Source organism: Mytilus galloprovincialis, chromosome 3 (assembly GCF_965363235.1).
Source record: "Mytilus galloprovincialis chromosome 3, xbMytGall1.hap1.1, whole genome shotgun sequence".
In the NCBI taxonomy this organism is placed as follows: Eukaryota; Metazoa; Mollusca; class Bivalvia; order Mytilida; family Mytilidae; genus Mytilus; species Mytilus galloprovincialis.
In genome coordinates this window covers 26,516,352-26,538,037 of record NC_134840.1, presented here as the reverse complement: position 1 = coordinate 26,538,037, position 21,686 = coordinate 26,516,352, and the positions used below count along the sequence as shown (strand labels likewise).

Below are 21,686 nucleotides of genomic sequence, written 5' to 3'. Positions count from 1 at the left end.
CCAGGTCTCAGACGGTAACAATGTGTTCTTAGAGATGAAATGACCCCATTAGAGCGCATGTACCCGTTCCAGCGCTCGGTAAATAACCTGTTACCTATTTGTTACCTATTCGCTTTTAATGCGCGGGGTATACGCTGCAACTTGAAATAAATCGTGTTTTAATTGTGTTCATGTCTGGTGGTAACAATGTGTTCTTAGAGATGAAATGACCCCATTAGAGCGCATGTACCCGTTCCAGCGCTCGGTAAATAACCTGTTACCTATTCGTTACCTATTCGCTTTTAATGCGCGGGGTATACGGTGCACCTTGAAATAAATTGTTTTTTAATTGTGTTGATGTCTGGTGGTAAGAATGTGTTCTTAGAGATGAAATGACCCTATTAGCGCGCATGTACCCGTTCCAGCGCTCGGTTAATACCCTGTTACCTATTCGTTACCTATTCGTTACCTATTCGCTTATAATACATTTTTTTATACGTTTCACCTGTTAGAAAAGGATTTTCAATTATGTCCATGTCTCAGGTGGTAACAATGTGTTCTTAGAGATGAAATGACCCCATTAGAGCGCATGTACCCGTTCCAGCGCTCGGTAAATAACCTGTTACCTATTCGTTACCTATTCGCTTTTAATGCGCGGGGTATACGGTGCACCTTGAAATAAATCGTTTTTTAATTGTGTTCAGGTCTCTGGTGGTAAGAATGTGTTCTTAGAGATGAAATTACCCTATTAGCGCGCATGTACCCGTTCCAGCGCTCGGTTAATACCCTGTTACCTATTCGTTACCTATTCGCTTATAATACATTTTTTTATACGTTGCACCTGTTAGAAATGGATTTTCAATTATGTCCAGGTCTCAGACGGTAACAATGTGTTCTTAGAGATGAAATGACCCCATTACAGCGCATGTACCCGTTCCAGCGCTCGGTAAATAACCTGTTACCTATTCGTTACCTATTCGCTTTTAATGCGCGGGGTATACGGTGCACCTTGAAATAAATCGTTTTTTAATTGTGTTCAGGTCTCTGGTGGTAAGAATGTGTTCTTAGAGATGAAATGACCCTATTAGCGCGCATGTACCCGTTCCAGCGCTCGGTTAATACCCTGTTATCCATTCGTTACCTATTCGTTACCTATTCGCTTATAATACATTTTTTTATACGTTTCACCTGTTAGAAAAGGATTTTCAATTATGTCCATGTCTCAGGTGGTAACAATGTGTTCTTAGAGATGAAATGACCCCATTAGAGCGCATGTACCGGTTCCAGCGCTCGGTAAATAACCTGTTACCTATTCGTTACCTATTCGCTTTTAATGCGCGGGGTATACGCTGCACCTTGAAATAAATCGTGTTTTAATTGTGTTCATGTTTGGTAGTAACAATGTGTTCTTAGAGATGAAATGACCCCATTAGAGCGCATGTACCCGTTCCAGCGCTCGGTAAATAACCTGTTACCTATTCGTTACTTATTCGCTTTCAATGCGCGGGGTATACGGTGCACCTTGAAATAAATCGTTTTTTAATTGTGTTCAGGTCTCTGGTGGTAAGAATGTGTTCTTAGAGATGAAATTACCCTATTAGCGCACATGTACCCGTTCCAGCGCTCGGTTAATACCCTGTTACCTATTCGTTACCTATTCGCTTATAATACATTTTTTTATACGTTTCACCTGTTAGAAAGGATTTTCAATTATGTCCATGTCTCAGGTGGTAACAATGTGTTCTTAGAGATGAAAAGACCCCATTAGAGCGCATGTACCCGTTCCAGCGCTCGGTAAATAACTTGTTACCTATTCGTTACCTATTCGCTTTTAATGCGCGGGGTATACGGTGCACCTTGAAATAAATCGTTTTTCAATTATGTCCATGTCTCAGGTGGTAATAATGTGTTCTTAGAGATGAAATAACCCTATTAGCGCTCATGTACCCGTTCCACCAGAGACATGAACACAATTAAAAAACGATTTATTTCAAGGTGCAACGTATACCTCGTGCATTCAAAGCAAATAAGGAACGAATAAGAAGCAGGGTATTAACTGAGCGCTGGAACGAGTACATATGCGCTAATAGGGTTATTTCATCTAAAAGAACACATTATTACCACCAGAGATATGAACTGAATTAAAAATCCTTTTCTAAAAGATGCAACGTACAACAAACGTAATATAAGTGAATAGGTAACGAATAGGTAACAGGGTATTTATCGAGCGCTGGAACGGATACATGCACGCTAATAGGGTCATTTCATCTCTAAGAACACATTGTTACCACCAGAGACATGGAGACAATTAAAAATCCTTTTGTAACAGGTGAAACGTATAAAAAAATGTATTATAAGCGAATAGGTAATGAATAGGTAACGAATAGGTAACAGGGTATTAACCGAGCGCTGGAACAGGTACATGCGCGCTAATAGGGTAATTTCATCTCTAAGAACACATTGTTACCACAAGAGACATGGAGACAATTAAAAATCCTTTTCTAAAAGGTGCAACATACAACAAACGTATTATAAGTGAATAGGTAACGAATAGGTAACGAATAGGTAATAGGGTATTAAACGAGCGCTGGAACAGGTTCATGCGCTCTAATAGGGTCATTTCATCTCGAAGAACACATTGTTACCACCAGAGACATGAACACAATTAAAAAACGATTTATTTCAAGGTGAAACGTATAAAAAAATGTATTATAAGCGAATAGGTAACGAATAGGTAACGAATGGGTAACAGGGTATTAACCGAGCGCTGGAACGGGTACATGCGCGCTAATAGGGTCATTTCATCTCTAACAACACATTCTTACCACCAGAGACCTGAACACAATTAAAAAACGATTTATTTCAAGGTGCACCGTATATCCCGCTCATTAAAAGCGAATAGGTAACGAATAGGTAACAAGTTATTTACCGAGCGCTGGAACGGGTACATGCGCTCTAATGGGGTCATTTCATCTCTAAGAACACATTGTTACCACCAGACATGAACACAATTAAAACACGATTTATTTCAAGTTGCAGCGTATACCCCGCGCATTGAAAGCGAATAGGTAACGAATAGGTAACAGGTTATTTACCGAGCGCTGGAACGGGTACATGCGCTCTAATGGGGTCATTTCATCTCTAAGAACACATTGTTACCGTCTGAGACCTGGACATAATTGTAAATCCTTTTCTAACAGGTGAAACGTATCAAAAAATGTATTATAAGCGAATAGGTAACGAATAGGTAACGAATAGGTAACGAATAGGTAACAGGTTATTACCGAGCGCTGGAACGGGTACATGCGCTCTAATGGGGTCATTTCATCTCTAAGAACACATTGTTACCGTCTGAGACCTGGACATAATTGAAAATCCTTTTCTAACAGGTGAAACGTATAAAAAAATGTATTATAAGCGAATAGGTAACGAATAGGTAACAGGGTATTAACCGAGCGCTGGAACGGGTACATGCGCGCTAATAGGGTCATTTCATCTCTAAGAACACATTCTTACCACCAGAGACCTGAACACAATTAAAAAACGATTTATTTCAAGGTGCACCGTATACCCCGCGCATTAAAAGCGAATAGGTAACGAATAGGTAACAGGTTATTTACCGAGCGCTGGAACGGGTACATGCGCTCTAATGGGGTCATTTCATCTCTAAGAACACATTGTTACCACCTGAGACATGAACACAATTAAAACACGATTTATTTCAAGTTGCAGCGTATACCCCGCGCATTAAAAGCGAATAAGTAACGAATAGGTAACAGGTTATTTACCGAGCGCTGGAACGGGTACATGCGCTCTAATGGGGTCATTTCATCTCTAAGAACACATTGAACTACCAGACATGAACACAATTAAAACACGATTTATTTCAAGGTGCAGCGTATACCCCGCGCATTAAAAGCGAATAGGTAACCAATAGGTAACAGGTTATTTACCGAGCGCTGGAACCGGTACATGCGCTCTAATGGGGTCATTTCATCTCTAAGAACACATTGTTACCACCTGAGACATGGACATAATTGAAAATCCTTTTCTAACAGGTGAAACGTATAAAAAAATGTATTATAAGCGAATAGGTAACGAATAGGTAACGAATAGGTAACAGGGTATTAACCGAGCGCTGGAACGGGTACATGCGCGCTAATAGGGTCATTTCATCTCTAAGAACACATTCTTACCACCACAGACCTGAACACAATTAAAAAACGATTTATTTCAAGGTGCACCGTATACCCCGCGCATTAAAAGCGAATAAGTATCGAATAGGTAACAGGTTATTTACCGAGCGCTGGAACAGGTACATGCACTCTAATGGGGTCATTTCATCTCTAAGAACACATTGTTACCACCAGACATGAACACAATTAAAACACGATTTATTTCAAGTTGCAGCGTATACCCCGCGCATTAAAAGCGAATAGGTAACGAATAGGTAACAGGTTATTTACCGAGCGCTGGAACGGGTACATGCGCTCTAATGGGGTCATTTCATCTCTAAGAACACATTGTTACTACCAAACATGAACACAATTAAAACACGATTTATTTCAAGGTGCATCGTATACCCCGCGCATTAAAAGCGAATAGGTAACGAATAGGTAACAGGTTATTTACCGAGCGCTGGAACCGGTACATGCGCTCTAATGGGGTCATTTCATCTCTAAGAACACATTGTTACCACCTGAGACATGAACATAATTGAAAATCCTTTTCTAACAGGTGAAACGTATAAAAAAATGTATTATAAGCGAATAGGTAACGAATAGGTAACAGGTTATTTACCGGGCGCTGGAACGGGTACATGCGTGCTAATAGGGTAATTTCATCTCTAAGAACACATTGTTACCACCTGAGACATGAACACAATTAAAACACGATTTATTTCAAGTTGCAGCGTATACCCCGCGCATTAAAAGCGAATAGGTAACGAATAGGTAACTGGTTATTTACCGAGCGCTGGAACGGGTACATGCGCTCTAATGGGGTCATTTCATCTCTAAGAACACATTGTTACCGTCTGAGACCTGGACATAATTGAAAATCCTTTTCTAACAGGTGCAACGTATAAAAAAATGTATTATAAGCGAATAGGTAACGAATAGGTAACGAATAGGTAACAGGGTATTAACCGAGCGCTGGAACGGGTACATGCGCGCTAATAGGGTAATTTCATCTCTAAGAACACATTGTTACCACCTGAGACATGAACACAATTAAAACACGATTTATTTCAAGTTGCAGCGTATACCCCGCGCATTAAAAGCGAATAGGTAACGAATAGGTAACAAGATTATTTACCGAGCACTGGAACGGGTACATGAGCGCTAATAGGGTAATTTCATCTCTAAGAACACATTGTTACCACCTGAGACATGGACATAATTGAAAATCCTTTTCTAACAGGTGAAACGTATAAAAAAATGTATTATAAGCGAATAGGTAACGAATAGGTAACGAATAGGTAACAGGGTATTAACCGAGCGCTGGAACGGGTACATGCGCGCTAATAGGGTAATTTCATCTCTAAGAACACATTGTTACCACCTGAGACATGAACACAATTAAAACACGATTTATTTCAAGTTGCAGCGTATACCCCGCGCATTAAAAGCGAATAGGTAACGAATAGGTAACAAGATTATTTACCGAGCACTGGAACGGGTACATGAGCGCTAATAGGGTAATTTCATCTCTAAGAACACATTGTTACCACCTGAGACATGGACATAATTGAAAATCCTTTTCTAACAGGTGAAACGTATAAAAAAATGTATTATAAGCGAATAGGTAACGAATAGGTAACGAATGGATAACAGGGTATTAACCGAGCGCTGGAACGGGTACATGCGCGCTAATAGGGTCATTTCATCTCTAAGAACACATTCTTACCACCAGAGACCTGAACACAATTAAAAAACGATTTATTTCAAGGTGCACCGTATACCCCGCGCATTAAAAGCGAATAGGTAACGAATAGGTAACTGGTTATTTACCGAGCGCTGGAACGGGTACATGCGCTCTAATGGGGTCATTTCATCTCTAAGAACACATTGTTACCGTCTGAGACCTGGACATAATTGAAAATCCTTTTCTAACAGGTGCAACGTATAAAAAAATGTATTATAAGCGAATAGGTAACGAATAGGTAACGAATAGGTAACAGGGTATTAACCGAGCGCTGGAACGGGTACATGCGCGCTAATAGGGTAATTTCATCTCTAAGAACACATTCTTACCACCAGAGACCTGAACACAATTAAAAAACGATTTATTTCAAGGTGCACCGTATACCCCGCGCATTAAAAGCGAATAGGTAACCAATAGGTAACAGGTTATTTACCGAGCGCTGGAACGGGTACATGCGCTCTAATGGGGTCATTTCATCTCTAAGAACACATTGTTACCGTCTGAGACCTGGACATAATTGAAAATCCTTTTCTAACAGGTGAAACGTATAAAAAAATGTATTATAAGCGAATAGGTAACGAATAGGTAACGAATAGGTAACAGGGTATTAACCGAGCGCTGGAACGGGTACATGCGCGCTAATAGGGTAATTTCATCTCTAAGAACACATTCTTACCACCAGAGACCTGAACACAATTAAAAAACGATTTATTTCAAGGTGCACCGTATACCCCGCGCATTAAAAGCGAATAAGTATCGAATAGGTAACAGGTTATTTACCGAGCGCTGGAACAGGTACATGCACTCTAATGGGGTCATTTCATCTCTAAGAACACATTGTTACCACCAGACATGAACACAATTAAAACACGATTTATTTCAAGTTGCAGCGTATACCCCGCGCATTAAAAGCGAATAGGTAACGAATAGGTAACAGGTTATTTACCGAGCGCTGGAACGGGTACATGCACTCTAATGGGGTCATTTCATCTCTAAGAACACATTGTTACCACCAGACATGAACACAATTAAAACACGATTTATTTCAAGTTGCAGCGTATACCCCGCGCATTAAAAGCGAATAGGTAACGAATAGGTAACAGGGTATTAACCGAGCGCTGGAACGGGTACATGCGCGCTAATAGGGTCATTTCATCTCTAAGAACACATTCTTACCACCACAGACCTGAACACAATTAAAAAACGATTTATTTCAAGGTGCACCGTATACCCCGCGCATTAAAAGCGAATAAGTATCGAATAGGTAACAGGTTATTTACCGAGCGCTGGAACAGGTACATGCACTCTAATGGGGTCATTTCATCTCTAAGAACACATTGTTACCACCAGACATGAACACAATTAAAACACGATTTATTTCAAGTTGCAGCGTATACCCCGCGCATTAAAAGCGAATAGGTAACGAATAGGTAACAGGTTATTTACCGAGCGCTGGAACGGGTACATGCGCTCTAATGGGGTCATTTCATCTCTAAGAACACATTGTTACTACCAAACATGAACACAATTAAAACACGATTTATTTCAAGGTGCATCGTATACCCCGCGCATTAAAAGCGAATAGGTAACGAATAGGTAACAGGTTATTTACCGAGCGCTGGAACCGGTACATGCGCTCTAATGGGGTCATTTCATCTCTAAGAACACATTGTTACCACCTGAGACATGAACATAATTGAAAATCCTTTTCTAACAGGTGAAACGTATAAAAAAATGTATTATAAGCGAATAGGTAACGAATAGGTAACAGGTTATTTACCGGGCGCTGGAACGGGTACATGCGTGCTAATAGGGTAATTTCATCTCTAAGAACACATTGTTACCACCTGAGACATGAACACAATTAAAACACGATTTATTTCAAGTTGCAGCGTATACCCCGCGCATTAAAAGCGAATAGGTAACGAATAGGTAACTGGTTATTTACCGAGCGCTGGAACGGGTACATGCGCTCTAATGGGGTCATTTCATCTCTAAGAACACATTGTTACCGTCTGAGACCTGGACATAATTGAAAATCCTTTTCTAACAGGTGCAACGTATAAAAAAATGTATTATAAGCGAATAGGTAACGAATAGGTAACGAATAGGTAACAGGGTATTAACCGAGCGCTGGAACGGGTACATGCGCGCTAATAGGGTAATTTCATCTCTAAGAACACATTGTTACCACCTGAGACATGAACACAATTAAAACACGATTTATTTCAAGTTGCAGCGTATACCCCGCGCATTAAAAGCGAATAGGTAACGAATAGGTAACAAGATTATTTACCGAGCACTGGAACGGGTACATGAGCGCTAATAGGGTAATTTCATCTCTAAGAACACATTGTTACCACCTGAGACATGGACATAATTGAAAATCCTTTTCTAACAGGTGAAACGTATAAAAAAATGTATTATAAGCGAATAGGTAACGAATAGGTAACGAATAGGTAACAGGGTATTAACCGAGCGCTGGAACGGGTACATGCGCGCTAATAGGGTAATTTCATCTCTAAGAACACATTGTTACCACCTGAGACATGAACACAATTAAAACACGATTTATTTCAAGTTGCAGCGTATACCCCGCGCATTAAAAGCGAATAGGTAACGAATAGGTAACAAGATTATTTACCGAGCACTGGAACGGGTACATGAGCGCTAATAGGGTAATTTCATCTCTAAGAACACATTGTTACCACCTGAGACATGGACATAATTGAAAATCCTTTTCTAACAGGTGAAACGTATAAAAAAATGTATTATAAGCGAATAGGTAACGAATAGGTAACGAATGGATAACAGGGTATTAACCGAGCGCTGGAACGGGTACATGCGCGCTAATAGGGTCATTTCATCTCTAAGAACACATTCTTACCACCAGAGACCTGAACACAATTAAAAAACGATTTATTTCAAGGTGCACCGTATACCCCGCGCATTAAAAGCGAATAGGTAACGAATAGGTAACTGGTTATTTACCGAGCGCTGGAACGGGTACATGCGCTCTAATGGGGTCATTTCATCTCTAAGAACACATTGTTACCGTCTGAGACCTGGACATAATTGAAAATCCTTTTCTAACAGGTGCAACGTATAAAAAAATGTATTATAAGCGAATAGGTAACGAATAGGTAACGAATAGGTAACAGGGTATTAACCGAGCGCTGGAACGGGTACATGCGCGCTAATAGGGTAATTTCATCTCTAAGAACACATTCTTACCACCAGAGACCTGAACACAATTAAAAAACGATTTATTTCAAGGTGCACCGTATACCCCGCGCATTAAAAGCGAATAGGTAACCAATAGGTAACAGGTTATTTACCGAGCGCTGGAACGGGTACATGCGCTCTAATGGGGTCATTTCATCTCTAAGAACACATTGTTACCGTCTGAGACCTGGACATAATTGAAAATCCTTTTCTAACAGGTGAAACGTATAAAAAAATGTATTATAAGCGAATAGGTAACGAATAGGTAACGAATAGGTAACAGGGTATTAACCGAGCGCTGGAACGGGTACATGCGCGCTAATAGGGTAATTTCATCTCTAAGAACACATTCTTACCACCAGAGACCTGAACACAATTAAAAAACGATTTATTTCAAGGTGCACCGTATACCCCGCGCATTAAAAGCGAATAAGTAACGAATAGGTAACAGGTTATTTACCGAGCGCTGGAACGGGTACATGCGCTCTAATGGGGTCATTTCATCTCTAAGAACACATTGTTACCATCAGAGATATGAATTTAATTGAAAATCCTTTTCTAAAAGGTGCAACGTACAACAAACGTACTATAAGTGAATAGGTAACGAATAGGTAACGAATAGGTAACAGGGTATTAACCGATCGCTGGAACGAGTACATATGCGCTTATAGGGGTATTTCATCTATAAGAACACATTATTACCACCAGAGATATGAACACAATTGGAAATCCTTTTCTAAAAGGTGCAACGTACAACAAACTTTTTAAAAGCGAAATAGTAACGAATATTTAACAGGGTATTATCCGACCGCTGGAACGGATACAAATGCACTTATAGAGTTATATCACCTCTAAGAGCCCAAAGCTTCCACCAGAGACAACAAAACAATTGAAAATCATGTTTTAAAAGGTGCAACGTAAGATACACGTATTATAAGCGAATTATAAGCGAGTGATGGAACGAATTAAACAAGGTAATAGCATGCTCCGAAACGATGTACACCCTGCTTACATGTTTAACTCTACCACATTATGTAAGTATGTGCCTGTCCCTAGACAAGAGCCTGAAATTAAGTAGTTATCGTTTGTTTTTGTGTTACATATTTCCGTTTATTTTTTTGTATATGAAATACGGCCGTCAGTTTTGTTGTTTGAATTGTATGAGGTTGTCATGTCTGGGCCTTTTATAGGTGACTACACGATTTGGGCTATGCTCATTGTTGAAGGCCGTACAGTGAACTATAGTTGATAATTTCTGTGTCATTTTGGTCTAATGTGGAGTGTTGTCACATTGGCAATCATACCACATCTTCGTTTTTACGCAAGCGCTAACACGGTGATTTCATCCCGTCGAACCAAGATCCATCTTCAAACATACGGACATAAAGCAGTTAAAAGGTAGAACGTATAAAAAACAAGTAAGGAACAAATGCGTATCGAACATGAAGTAAAAGGATCGGTTGAGCACAAACACATATAAATAGGTCATAAAAAGATCATTTTACCTCAACCAATTCAGAACTATTACCATATGTAAGACTATTAACAACTAGATTTGTAATTGCTAGCAATAACGGAAGGCACCCCTTCCCCCTATTACCAGGTGAGCGACAGCCATTTTGACAATTCCAAAGTCAAAGAGAGCAACTACAGATGTGTAGTAACATTTTTGCAAAGTTTCATTAAGTTTGAACATTTTGAATTTTTGATATTTTTGCTGTTTCCATGGTTACGGCGGCCATTTTGAAAATTCTAACTTCAAAATCCAACTCTGCCTATGCCAGTTACCATTCCTGTAAAGTTTCATCCAGTTTGCGGAAAATTCATATTTTGAAATTTTTGACCTTTTTGCATTGTTTCCATGGTAACAAGACCTATTTTGGAAATTCCAACTCCAATGTTGCTCATCATTACTGTGAAGTTTCATGAAGTTTTGAGCATTTTGAGAATTTTGAAAATTTTGGTGTAGTTTCCATGGCAACATAGTAGTTCCAATGATCGCCAAAATCATCCAACACCTGTATATAGTGGGCACCTACATTGTTTTAAAATATGATGATTCTGAGTTGAAGCATATCCAAACAGTTCACCAAAAACCAAAAGCTCATTTTTTTCACAATTGTGCCGTTTCCATGGTAACGGCAGCCATATTAAACTATTCCATGCCATAATTAAAAAGGGGGAAGGATATTAAAAATCAAATAAGTAACGAATAGGTAACGAATAGGGAATAGGGAATAGGTAACGAATAGGCAACGAATAGGGAATAGGGAATAGGTAACGAATAGGTAACGAATAGGGAATAGGGAATAGGTAACGAATAGGTAACGAATAGGGAATAGGGAATAGGTAACGAATAGGCAACGAATAGGGAATAGGGAATAGGTAACGAATAGGGAATAGGGAATAGGTAACCAACTTGACGCCCATCCAAAATGTGCCTTTGCATTTTCCTAAAACTTTCAAAGTTTTACAATTTTTTGTTTAAAACATCTGTTAGTAAAGTAATATTATTGGTCGCCTTATCAGTATGAAATGACAGATTTATAGCACTACTTAACCATTTTATAATTGAGAGAAGATATGAAATTTTAACTTTCTTGTGCATGGATCTAGGACTGGATTAATCTTTCAAAGTGTGATAATTTCATTATGACATAATTGTTATGTAATTACCGGTAGTTGATATATTGTGATTTCCACACTTGAATTCAGCTACTTTGTTATTCATAGCATCCCAAAATATTTTATAGATTCCTGTACACAGTTTGTCCTCCAATGCAGGTACTGTTTCAAATATATCCCACACACATTGAACGGGAAAGTGCCCTGGAAAGGGGAAGCCTTTTTTCTGGTTTAAAATTAATTTTAGAAGTTCAGAACAAAAAGATGTAGGAGAACAGAATTTCAAATTTGAGGAATATAAGCTGTTCCTGAAATGGATATTACGCGAAGAATCACTTTTATTATCATTTATTTATTTTCATACATTATAGTTCATAGTTCTGATACTAGATGCTGAGGTTTATTTGAGAGGGAATAACAAAAAATCAGTTTTTGAACTTTACTTTATTAAGGTGGTACCCAAAACTTTAACTAAAATTAATTTGGCTCGTTTAGTTTTCTTGAAATTTTGACAAAGTATTTACTTTGACCCTTTGGCAAAAATATAAAAATTATAAAAAAAAATTGAACCAACCGTTTATCACAAAAATTACACTGGTTATATAGCAGTTTGATGAACACTTATTTTGATCATTGAGAAGCTTAATATTCCCTTAACAACACAACGTAATTAAAACATTTAGCTGATTTTACAGAGTTATCTCCCTGTAGTGTAAGGTACCACCTTAATGTTACAAAATTATAATGTACAATGAAACAAAAGAACAGACCTAGCATACTCAAATGTTCTTACTATGCCAAAACATTGCATACATGATGCCTGGTTTTTATATACTAGTATAAACAGAAAGACATGATTGGTTCTTTGGAACAGTCTATAGTTTTGGTTTTTTTTAATTATATAAATAGAATTTTCAAGTACAATTGGACCTTCTATTCATAAAGGAGGAACTATGACTCTATTTGGTCAAAAGTTCAAAAACATCCATTGCCTAAAGTAAATTTGAACCCCTAAGTGACAAGTTTAGAAATGTAATTTGCTAGACTACCAATACAGATGTGTCTGTTGCCTATGTCATGACTAATTTTCAATTCTATTTAAATTACCTTCTTCTGTCTTCATCCCATTTATTTCTTTTGTCTGCTTCTGTCTGATGTGATTTTAATTTATTCTTGTCTGCCTAGAAAAAAATCATAATCTAAATATAGTGTGTAAAAAGGGTTATACAAACAGCAAACACTACTATTCTCCAAAATAAGTCATAACTTCTGGTTAAAATAACTTTTTGTTATTAGTTAACTGTTAACTTATAATTGACAAAATCTTTATAACAGTATCAACATTGTTTGTGTAAAAGTATTTTTTGTATTATATTTATTGCTTAATGCAAGAGTGACATTCTTATTGCTTAAGGCAAAATGTCTGATCAGAACTGAATTTACAAAAAGAAAATTTCTGAACAATAGTTTAAAATCTTAAAATTGAAAATAATTTTAGATTAAGAATATTTGCATAGTTAATTCATTTACTTGTGCTAAATTGTCAATTTAACCAACTTTGATTAAAAACAAGAATGTGTCCCAAGTACACTATTGCCCCACTCGCACTATCATTTTCTATGTTCAGTGGACCGTGAAATTGGTTTAAAAACTCTTTCTTGGCATTAAAATTAGAAAGATCATATCATAAGGAACATGTGTACTAAGTTTGAAGTTCATTGGACTTCAACTTCATCAAAAACTACCTTGACCAAAAACTTTTACCTGAAGCAGGACAAACAAAAGGACGAACGAACGAACAGACGAACAAATGGATGAACAAACAGACCCACAGACCAGAAAACATAATGCCCCTCTACTATCATTAGTGGGGCATAAAAATGCTTTTTTTTATCCAGAGCAACTACAGCAGGTAACAAGTCTTATTTTTTTCTTCATTAATAAGAAAATACAATTAAAGGACCTGTATTTTTCATTTAAGGTCTATAAATAATACTGGCATATATAATGAAATGAATATATCCATAGCATCCATTAAGGCTGCTGGTCCATCAGTAGCACCATCTTCAACCAGGGCTTCCAAAATTATTTTATATATTATCCCAATTTTAATCCCTTCAGACTAATTAGACAAAAAGCAATTATGGTAATCAGTTGGCAATCCAATGAATGACATTAAAAATAAACAGCTGCACCATGAGCGCATGATACGCCCGACGTCTTATGTGGAAGTTATATGCAATAATCATAAATAGTTTCTGAGAAAGTTTTAAGCAATAACCATATATAGTTTTTGAGACACGGTGGGAAACCCCCCACCCTGGTTTTTTTTTTACAAAAAACTAAATATCACTAAAATAAAATTTTGAATTAAAACCAAAGAGTATAAAGATCTTTAGAATAATATAATAAAGAAGTGTGTAAAGTTTTAAGCAATAATCATAAATTATATTTGAGATACAGCGCGACATGCAAAAAAAACTCCCCTGTTTAACAAAATACTTAATAACTCAAAAATAAAATTTGAATCAACGCCAAAAAGTATACAGATCTTTAGATCAATATAACAAAGAAGTGTGTAAAGTTTTAAGCAATAATCATAAATTGTTATAGAGATATGGCACAACATGTAAAAAAAAAACTCCCCTTTTTTTACAAAATACTCAAACACTCAAAAATGAAATTTTGAATCATCATCAAAAAGTATACAGATCTTAAGATTAATATAACAAAGACATGTGTAAAGATTGAAGCAATAATCATAAATCAATTTTGAGAGATGGCACGACATGTAAAAAAAAACCTCCCCCTTTTTTACAGAATACACAATAACTCAAAAATGAAATTTTGAATCATCACCAAAAAATATACAGCTATTAAGATTAATATAACTAAGAAGTGTTCGATTTTGAGATATGGCGCGACATGTAAAAAAAACCTCCCCCTTTTTTACAGAATACACAATAACTCAAAAATGAAACTTTGAATCATCACCAAAAAGTATACAGATATTAAGATTAATATAACTAAGAAGTGTTTAAAGTTTTAAGCCATAATCAAGAATCGCTTTTGAGATACAGTGTGACATGTGAAAAAAACACACCCCTGTTTTAGTTACAAAGTGCCGTAAATCAAAAAGTTTAAATCTAATTTTCACCAAAAAGTATACAGATCATTTGACTATCATAAGAAACAACAATATTAAGTTTCATGAAATTTGGATAAGTCGTTCTCAAGTTACGGTGCGACATGTTTACGCCGGACAGACGGACAGACAGACAGATGGACGGACACCGGACATGTGTATACCATAATATGTCCCATCAAAATTTTGACAGGCGTATAAAAACTCAGCTGCACCATGAGGGCATGATACAACCCTCATCTTGTGTGTGAATTTTTATGCTATAAACTTTACTTTTTGTTTTTGAAAAACACTTTTTCGTAATACCAGATGTTGACTTGACAATGGTAAAACATGGACCAGATATGGATACGTAAAATTTATGTGCATTTACAAATCTCAATTAAGTACTAATTTAGTTTAGTTTAAGTATTTTAAAAGTAGCTCTCTCCCCATTATTTCTTCATTAAAATACTTGAAATGCACGTACGATAAATGTATCAATGATAATTTTAGCACTTTTGAAGAGTAGGGATACTTAATTAAATTTCCCACCTGTGCCCATGAACACTAGTTCAAACAACATGCTCTGACAACCTTTGAATTTTTTTTTATCTAATCCTATTTATAAACCATTTCTAAAAGTATTTCTAATAATTTTAATCTTTTCGAAAAAAAGAAATTTGATGTTTACCAATGAAATGCAAGAAAATATCTTTGAATAGACCAAACAATGTCCAGTACAATCTACAGTTTACCTGTCAACTAAGCAGGTTAAGTTTAGCTGTCCAACAACTAATTAACCTTGATTTATAATGAGAAGGTATTATAGTAGGGTTTGTTTTAGTTTGTTACCCATATTTTGTTTTTTGTCCATGGATGTATGAGTTTTGAACAGCGGTATACTACTGTTACCTTTATTTGATAGTATTTATTCATCATGTCACTTTTATGACCGTAATATCTGGCTGTTGGCAAAAGGTTTGGTAAAAAAGATTGCGAAAACTTCCCAATTTTTGGTGGTTTAAGTTGAAGTGACTGTCTCTTGAAAAGTTGATGACTGTTTCATGCTAATCCAAGGCTTAATATATGACCATTTTGGAATCCATGTCTTTAACGTGTTGTAATAAAATCTTTGGAACTTAAATTTTGTTTTAAAACAATAATAAATATTTCAAAAACAAATGACCTGTGTTAATGTCTGATTAAATTTGTTTGTTTGGCCTAACCCATCACTTACTAGATCTCTTTGTTTTTTCCTTTTCAGTTCTATTTCTTCATCTTCCTTTTTCTTCTGCTCTGTTTTGTATATTTCTCTTTTCTCCTGGTTAAACACAAATAGTATATTATACATGTATACAAAAGAGTCATTATGAAACAGATTTTAAACTAAAAGGAACATTTCCCTTGGATTAGATCTTTTAAAAAAAAAGATTATAAATCTTTAAATGCGGTTCAGTCTTTCAGACAATAAGTGAATTCAGTAAGACTTATATCTCATCCAGATCATGATGATCACTTGGATCAGATTGTTCTGATGAAAAAGAGAAAAGAAACAATATATTCAAGGTTGCTAAGCAAGTTAAGTCTAACTGGTTCTTCTAAAGTATTTCGTATCCTATAAATTTGTAGGTGTGAGATTGCCCACAATGCAATTTTCCATAAAAAACTACAATTTCTAATAGGCATAACTCTGGCTAAAATAGATGATTGGTGTATAGAATATCAATTACTTGTCCAAGACATTGCTGATATAAAAACTTTGATGTAACTTTTATAAAATCTGACTTGGGACAACCAGTGACTTTACATAAATTAATGTATATGAACTAAATTTAAATAATGAGTAGAAATGACATCAAACAAGTCTTTATAAATCAATTCATTCACTTGAACTGTTTGTGTTTAATTTCTGTCAAGTGAATAGGTTTTGGATTATAGTCCAAAATATATTGACTATTGTATGTTTTCCATAGTTAATTGTTCTGCATTTTGTTTTTAATTCCCTCTGAATCTGATCGTAAAAGGTAAGTTAATCAGTCACATGTTTATGGTGGTGTTGTTTTAACCATACATGAATAATATACAAGTTATCATATGTAACAAATTTTAAAATACACATTGGACATGACTTACTCGTAGTTTCATACTTGGATTTTTGTTGTCCTGAATCAATCTATTTCTTGCCTGCTGCTCAGTTATAGCTCCTCCTCCTAGGTTCAGATTGAATAGTATTAGTATATGAAGTTATAAATGCCACTCAAAATCTCTTGGTTTTTTCGTGGGTTCATAGCATGGAAATAATCTCACATTATTAGATATATCATGACAAAATTAATTACCATAAACTCATTTTTAAAAGATCAGGTAACTGAAAGCTTCTTGAAAAATAATTTCAACAGCCATCTATAAGGAAAACACATAAGATATGGATATAATTTTTCAATATTTTGTTTAACTGCTAGTTTTTTTTTCTATTCTAATCCTTTCTGTGTTTTTGTTTGCCAAAAACAAATAAAACATTCAGATAAAAAAAAATAGAGAATGGGACACAGATGATGCCCCTGCTTGAATATATCTTTATATAAAAGGGACATAACTCAAGTAGGGTAAAATTATCTCATGCCAAATTCAAACTTGATCTCATTTTTGTAGTAATTCAGATTTTGTACAATTTCTACACTATATGGGTGAGATGAGAAGTATTTGGTATCCAATAAATGTTACCTGCAGTTCCAACATAGCTCAGAGGACCAACTTTCTTCTGTTCCTTGTATTGTTGATAGCTTGCTGTTTCCTTATCTGCCTCTGTAAAATAATATGTAATTTTTTTTAGATTATGTGAATGGTTAACACATATGCATGTCATGCCATTATTTCATATCTATAATAAATACTAATATCATCCTGACATCACACAATTTAGAAGACTCATTAATAAAAAGGATTTCATTCCTGGTGAAGATCAATTAGGACAATTTGCAACCACCACATGCATCCTTAAATAGGAAAAAACGTCATTTCTTTTACAAAAAACACATCAAATGTTAAGTAATGCAATGCTCCCCACCCACTCATTAAACCTCAAATTCGGTATTCTTGTCTGCATTGACTTTCAGACAGCACACCTATATGGTAAACAATGCATTTTCACACAGAGATCACTGACAGTCAATTCATTTTATTAAAATACTTCAAACAATACAACTAGTGACTTTTATTTTATCTCAAATAAACAAAAGTGAATCTTGTTCCATTCATGTGGATCTCAAATTTGTTATGCAAGAATTATTTCTAACTTGGAAATTTTATATCTAGCAATCTAACTTGATTAGATTCCTGACATTGATAAACATAAATATCTCTTGAATTGTAAAAGTCATAGACAATTAGATCTGGAGGTGTACAATCGATATATACTTACGTCTCTGAATTTCTTGTCTTTTTTTCTCATTTGGTGATATCATTGTATAACCACCTTGACTGAAGAAAACAATCCTAAGATTAATAATTAAATATTAAAACAAGAAGAAAAAATTTCTTAGTGACATTTTTCAAAAATGTGAGTTAAGTATCTAATGTTATATTGGATTTTTTTTTGAGACACTTGTTATGATAAGGTATATGAGATGGGTTGTCCCTTGCATTCCTACATGTACATTTATTATTATGTTGAGCTATTATTCAAAAAATGATAACACTATATTGAACAAATTATTCAACAACCTAAATTCTTATGATTGATATTCAGCACTGCCATCATAAGGGAATTGTGATTATGTACTCATGGAACACATATTATTTCTAGTTTATCCTGCATAATGACAATCACATAGACGCTTGATGAACATAGAGCAGGGATTAGACATGATAGACGATCCCATCTATCTGGTAAATGATGTCACAAAACATACAATTTTTTTCGGTAAAGGACATAACTTGAAAGTAGTTTATTGAAATATAAACATGATAAACTACCAATAAATGGTTATTTTCTGACCTGTTCATTTCGTAGAATATGAAAAAAAAACTGTCAGAAATTTATGTTGTTCTTTTTTTAAGTCTATATATGCCAATCGATGTATGTATCCTGATCATGACCTCAATAGAATAGAGAATGAAAACAGATTTGTCAAAAAGACAACAGTCAGGGGGGGGAGAGAGATAACAGCCGAATCTATTTTAAAAGTATTTAAAAAAAAATTATTTTAAATATGTTAACATACTATGACATTCTCTGGTCAAGAGGTTGTTGCTGAGGTTGTAAATTTTCTGCATCAGAATTACTTGCAAGTGATCCCCTGCCTGCTCCTGTTGGTAAATTTCTCCCTCCGGTTGCAAGTGATCCCCTCCCTGCTCCTGTTGGTAAATTTCTCCCTCCGGTTGCCATTGCACCTCTGCCTCTGTTCGAAGTTGTTTTGGGTACTGTTCCTCTGCCTCTGTTCGAAGTTGTTTTGGGTACAGTTTCACTGCCTACTGCTTGATTTTGATTGTTAGGGTTTCTACTCCTGACAGCAGCTGGTTTACTTGTGAATGTCTTACTCATATTGACCTACTTAGTTCTTTTCATAGGAAATTTCCAAAAACTGTTTTCAACTTTCACTTTTGGTAACGGATGTTTTGTTTACATTTCTAAATTTAGAAACAATACGGAATGGTCTCGAAAATATGCGCGGACCACCTTTGTCACATCAATGATTTGTGAACGGCCCCATTTGTATAGCCTATATATATAGTATAAACTATCTTATTAAGTTTATGAGATATATTGAAGTTATAAAAAATAGCAAAATGGCTTGCGATATTGTAATCTTAATGTTTATGTAAAATTGTTTAATCTTATTCTTAAGTCTAGCTGGTATAGATACCCAACTTTATGGAGAAAATTTTTTCTTAAGCCCATTTTCAAGGGTGGGTTTTTTAATGACCCAACTTATTATCTAGGTATAGCCCTTTCAATTTGTTTGGGAAAAAATTCTCTAAAAGTTTTATATAACAGATTAGAAAAGGATCTTGAAGGAAATGAACCTTATTTGTCGTGAGCAAATTGGATTCAGAAAGGGAAGTCGAACAAGTGATCATGTTTTAACTCTAAAAACTATAATTGATAAAGCATTTAAATCATCAAAAAAGATATATGCCTGTTTAATTGATTTCAGGAAGGCATTTGATACTATTAATAGAGATGCCCTCTTTTATAAATTGTCTTCTTAAAACATAAATGGTCCATTTTTTTTGTATAATAAAAGATATGTATAAAGAGGGTTTGTACTCGGTAGAGATCTCGGAAGGTATCACTGATTTTTTTTTTAATTCCTCAGTTGGGGTAAAACAAGGGTGTATTTAAAGCCCTACATTATTTTCTTTATAGATTAATGATTTACCATCTATTTTTGACTCAACATGTGACCCACCCAAGTTAAATGATAATGATATAGCATGTCTGTTATACGCTGATGATTTAGTCCTTATTCTGAATCGGCTAATGGCTTACAAAAATGCCTTTACAAGCTTAGGTTATATTGCACTAGTTACGATTTAACAGTAAATCTTGACAAAACCAAAGTTATGATTTTTAACAAATAAGGTAAAAAACTTACAAAAGACAAGTTTGTTTTTAGTGATAATATTTTGGAACACTGTACAGAATATAAATATTTGGGTATACTGTTTAAACATTCTGGTAGTTTTACAGAAGCAGTGAGACTTCTTTGTAAAAAAGCCTCAAAAGCTATATTTTGATTAGAAAACTGTTATTTTCTGAAGATATCAATGTATTACCTCACTTAAAGCTTGTTGATGCTTTGTTAAACCTATACTTCTTTATTGTAGCGAAGTTTGGTCTCTGTATATGATAAAAGATATTACAAATCTAGAGTCAAAATATTGGTCATTGGCTACCATCAAAGTCCAAATGAAATTTGCAAAAACTTTAATTGGAGTAAATAAATCAGCTGTCAATTTAGCTATGTTTTTTTTCTGGACAAATTTGTTTTTCTCCAAAAACTGGAAACAAATTTGTTTTTTAAAAAAAAAAATCCCCCCCCCCCCCCGAAAATCAAATGGTTGCTGCCTTACGTTATATTTACACATATATCATAAACCAAACCAGACCAGGGGCAGATCCAGCAATTTTAAAAGGGGGTCCAAAGCCAGGACACATATATGTAGGGGGTTTCAACTATATGTCCCGTTCATATGCATTGATCGTAAAAAAAGGGGGGGTTTGCAACCCCCTCCCCCCCCCTGTGTCTAAAAAAGCTGTGTATAAATTGTTCATCAGATCTGTAAAGCTGTAAACACCATTCCACAAGTTATTGTCTCGAAACTAGAAAAAATGCTTTTCATTTGCGCCCCTTTTTGCTTAACTATGCAACTGTTGGAACCATAACCTCCCAAAATCAATCCTAACCATCCTATTAATATTGTGGTCATAAACCTTGTGTTTAAATTTCATAGATTTCTGTTTTTAAATAATGCTTATACTTTTGTGCAGTCGAATAAACAAATTTTATCCTATGTGACTGAGAAAAAATGAATAATCCTATATATAGGACAAAGTTTATCCTAAGGGAGAACAAAGTATCAAAGGGGAAAAAATTTATCCTCATGGAGAGGGGATAAAAAATCCGGTAGGAGAAAAACTATCCTATGGGAAAGAAAACATCTTACAGGACAAAATAAATTTCTTAGGACAAAAAATAATCCTAACGTTTGTTTCTGAGAAAAAGAAGTCGTTCATTATATCAATTAAAAAGTATATCGGATTTGATACTTTTTGGAAAATCCTACAGGATTTTAATAAACC

At 35.4% G+C, this 21,686-nt stretch overlaps 1 protein-coding gene across 3 annotated transcripts in view; it reads right to left on the bottom strand.

The window, feature by feature from the left end:
* The window catches only part of LOC143067560 (epithelial-stromal interaction protein 1-like), a 37,834-nt gene extending 18,316 nt beyond the window's left edge, over positions 1-19,518 (bottom strand). For 2 of the 3 annotated variants that reach the window (XM_076240902.1, XM_076240904.1), the window contains exons 1-6: positions 19,105-19,518; positions 18,303-18,361; positions 17,606-17,686; positions 17,015-17,091; positions 16,119-16,202; positions 12,862-12,935 (exon numbers count right to left, since the gene is read on the bottom strand). In XM_076240902.1, the coding sequence (XP_076097017.1) occupies positions 12,862-12,935; positions 16,119-16,202; positions 17,015-17,091; positions 17,606-17,686; positions 18,303-18,361; positions 19,105-19,424 (695 nt within the window). In that variant the 5' untranslated portion in view covers positions 19,425-19,518. The remainder of the gene's footprint in view (positions 1-12,861; positions 12,936-16,118; positions 16,203-17,014; positions 17,092-17,605; positions 17,687-18,302; positions 18,362-19,104) is intronic. The other variant, XM_076240903.1, reaches the window with a different exon arrangement.
* Between the last annotated feature and the right edge of the window lie 2,168 nt (positions 19,519-21,686).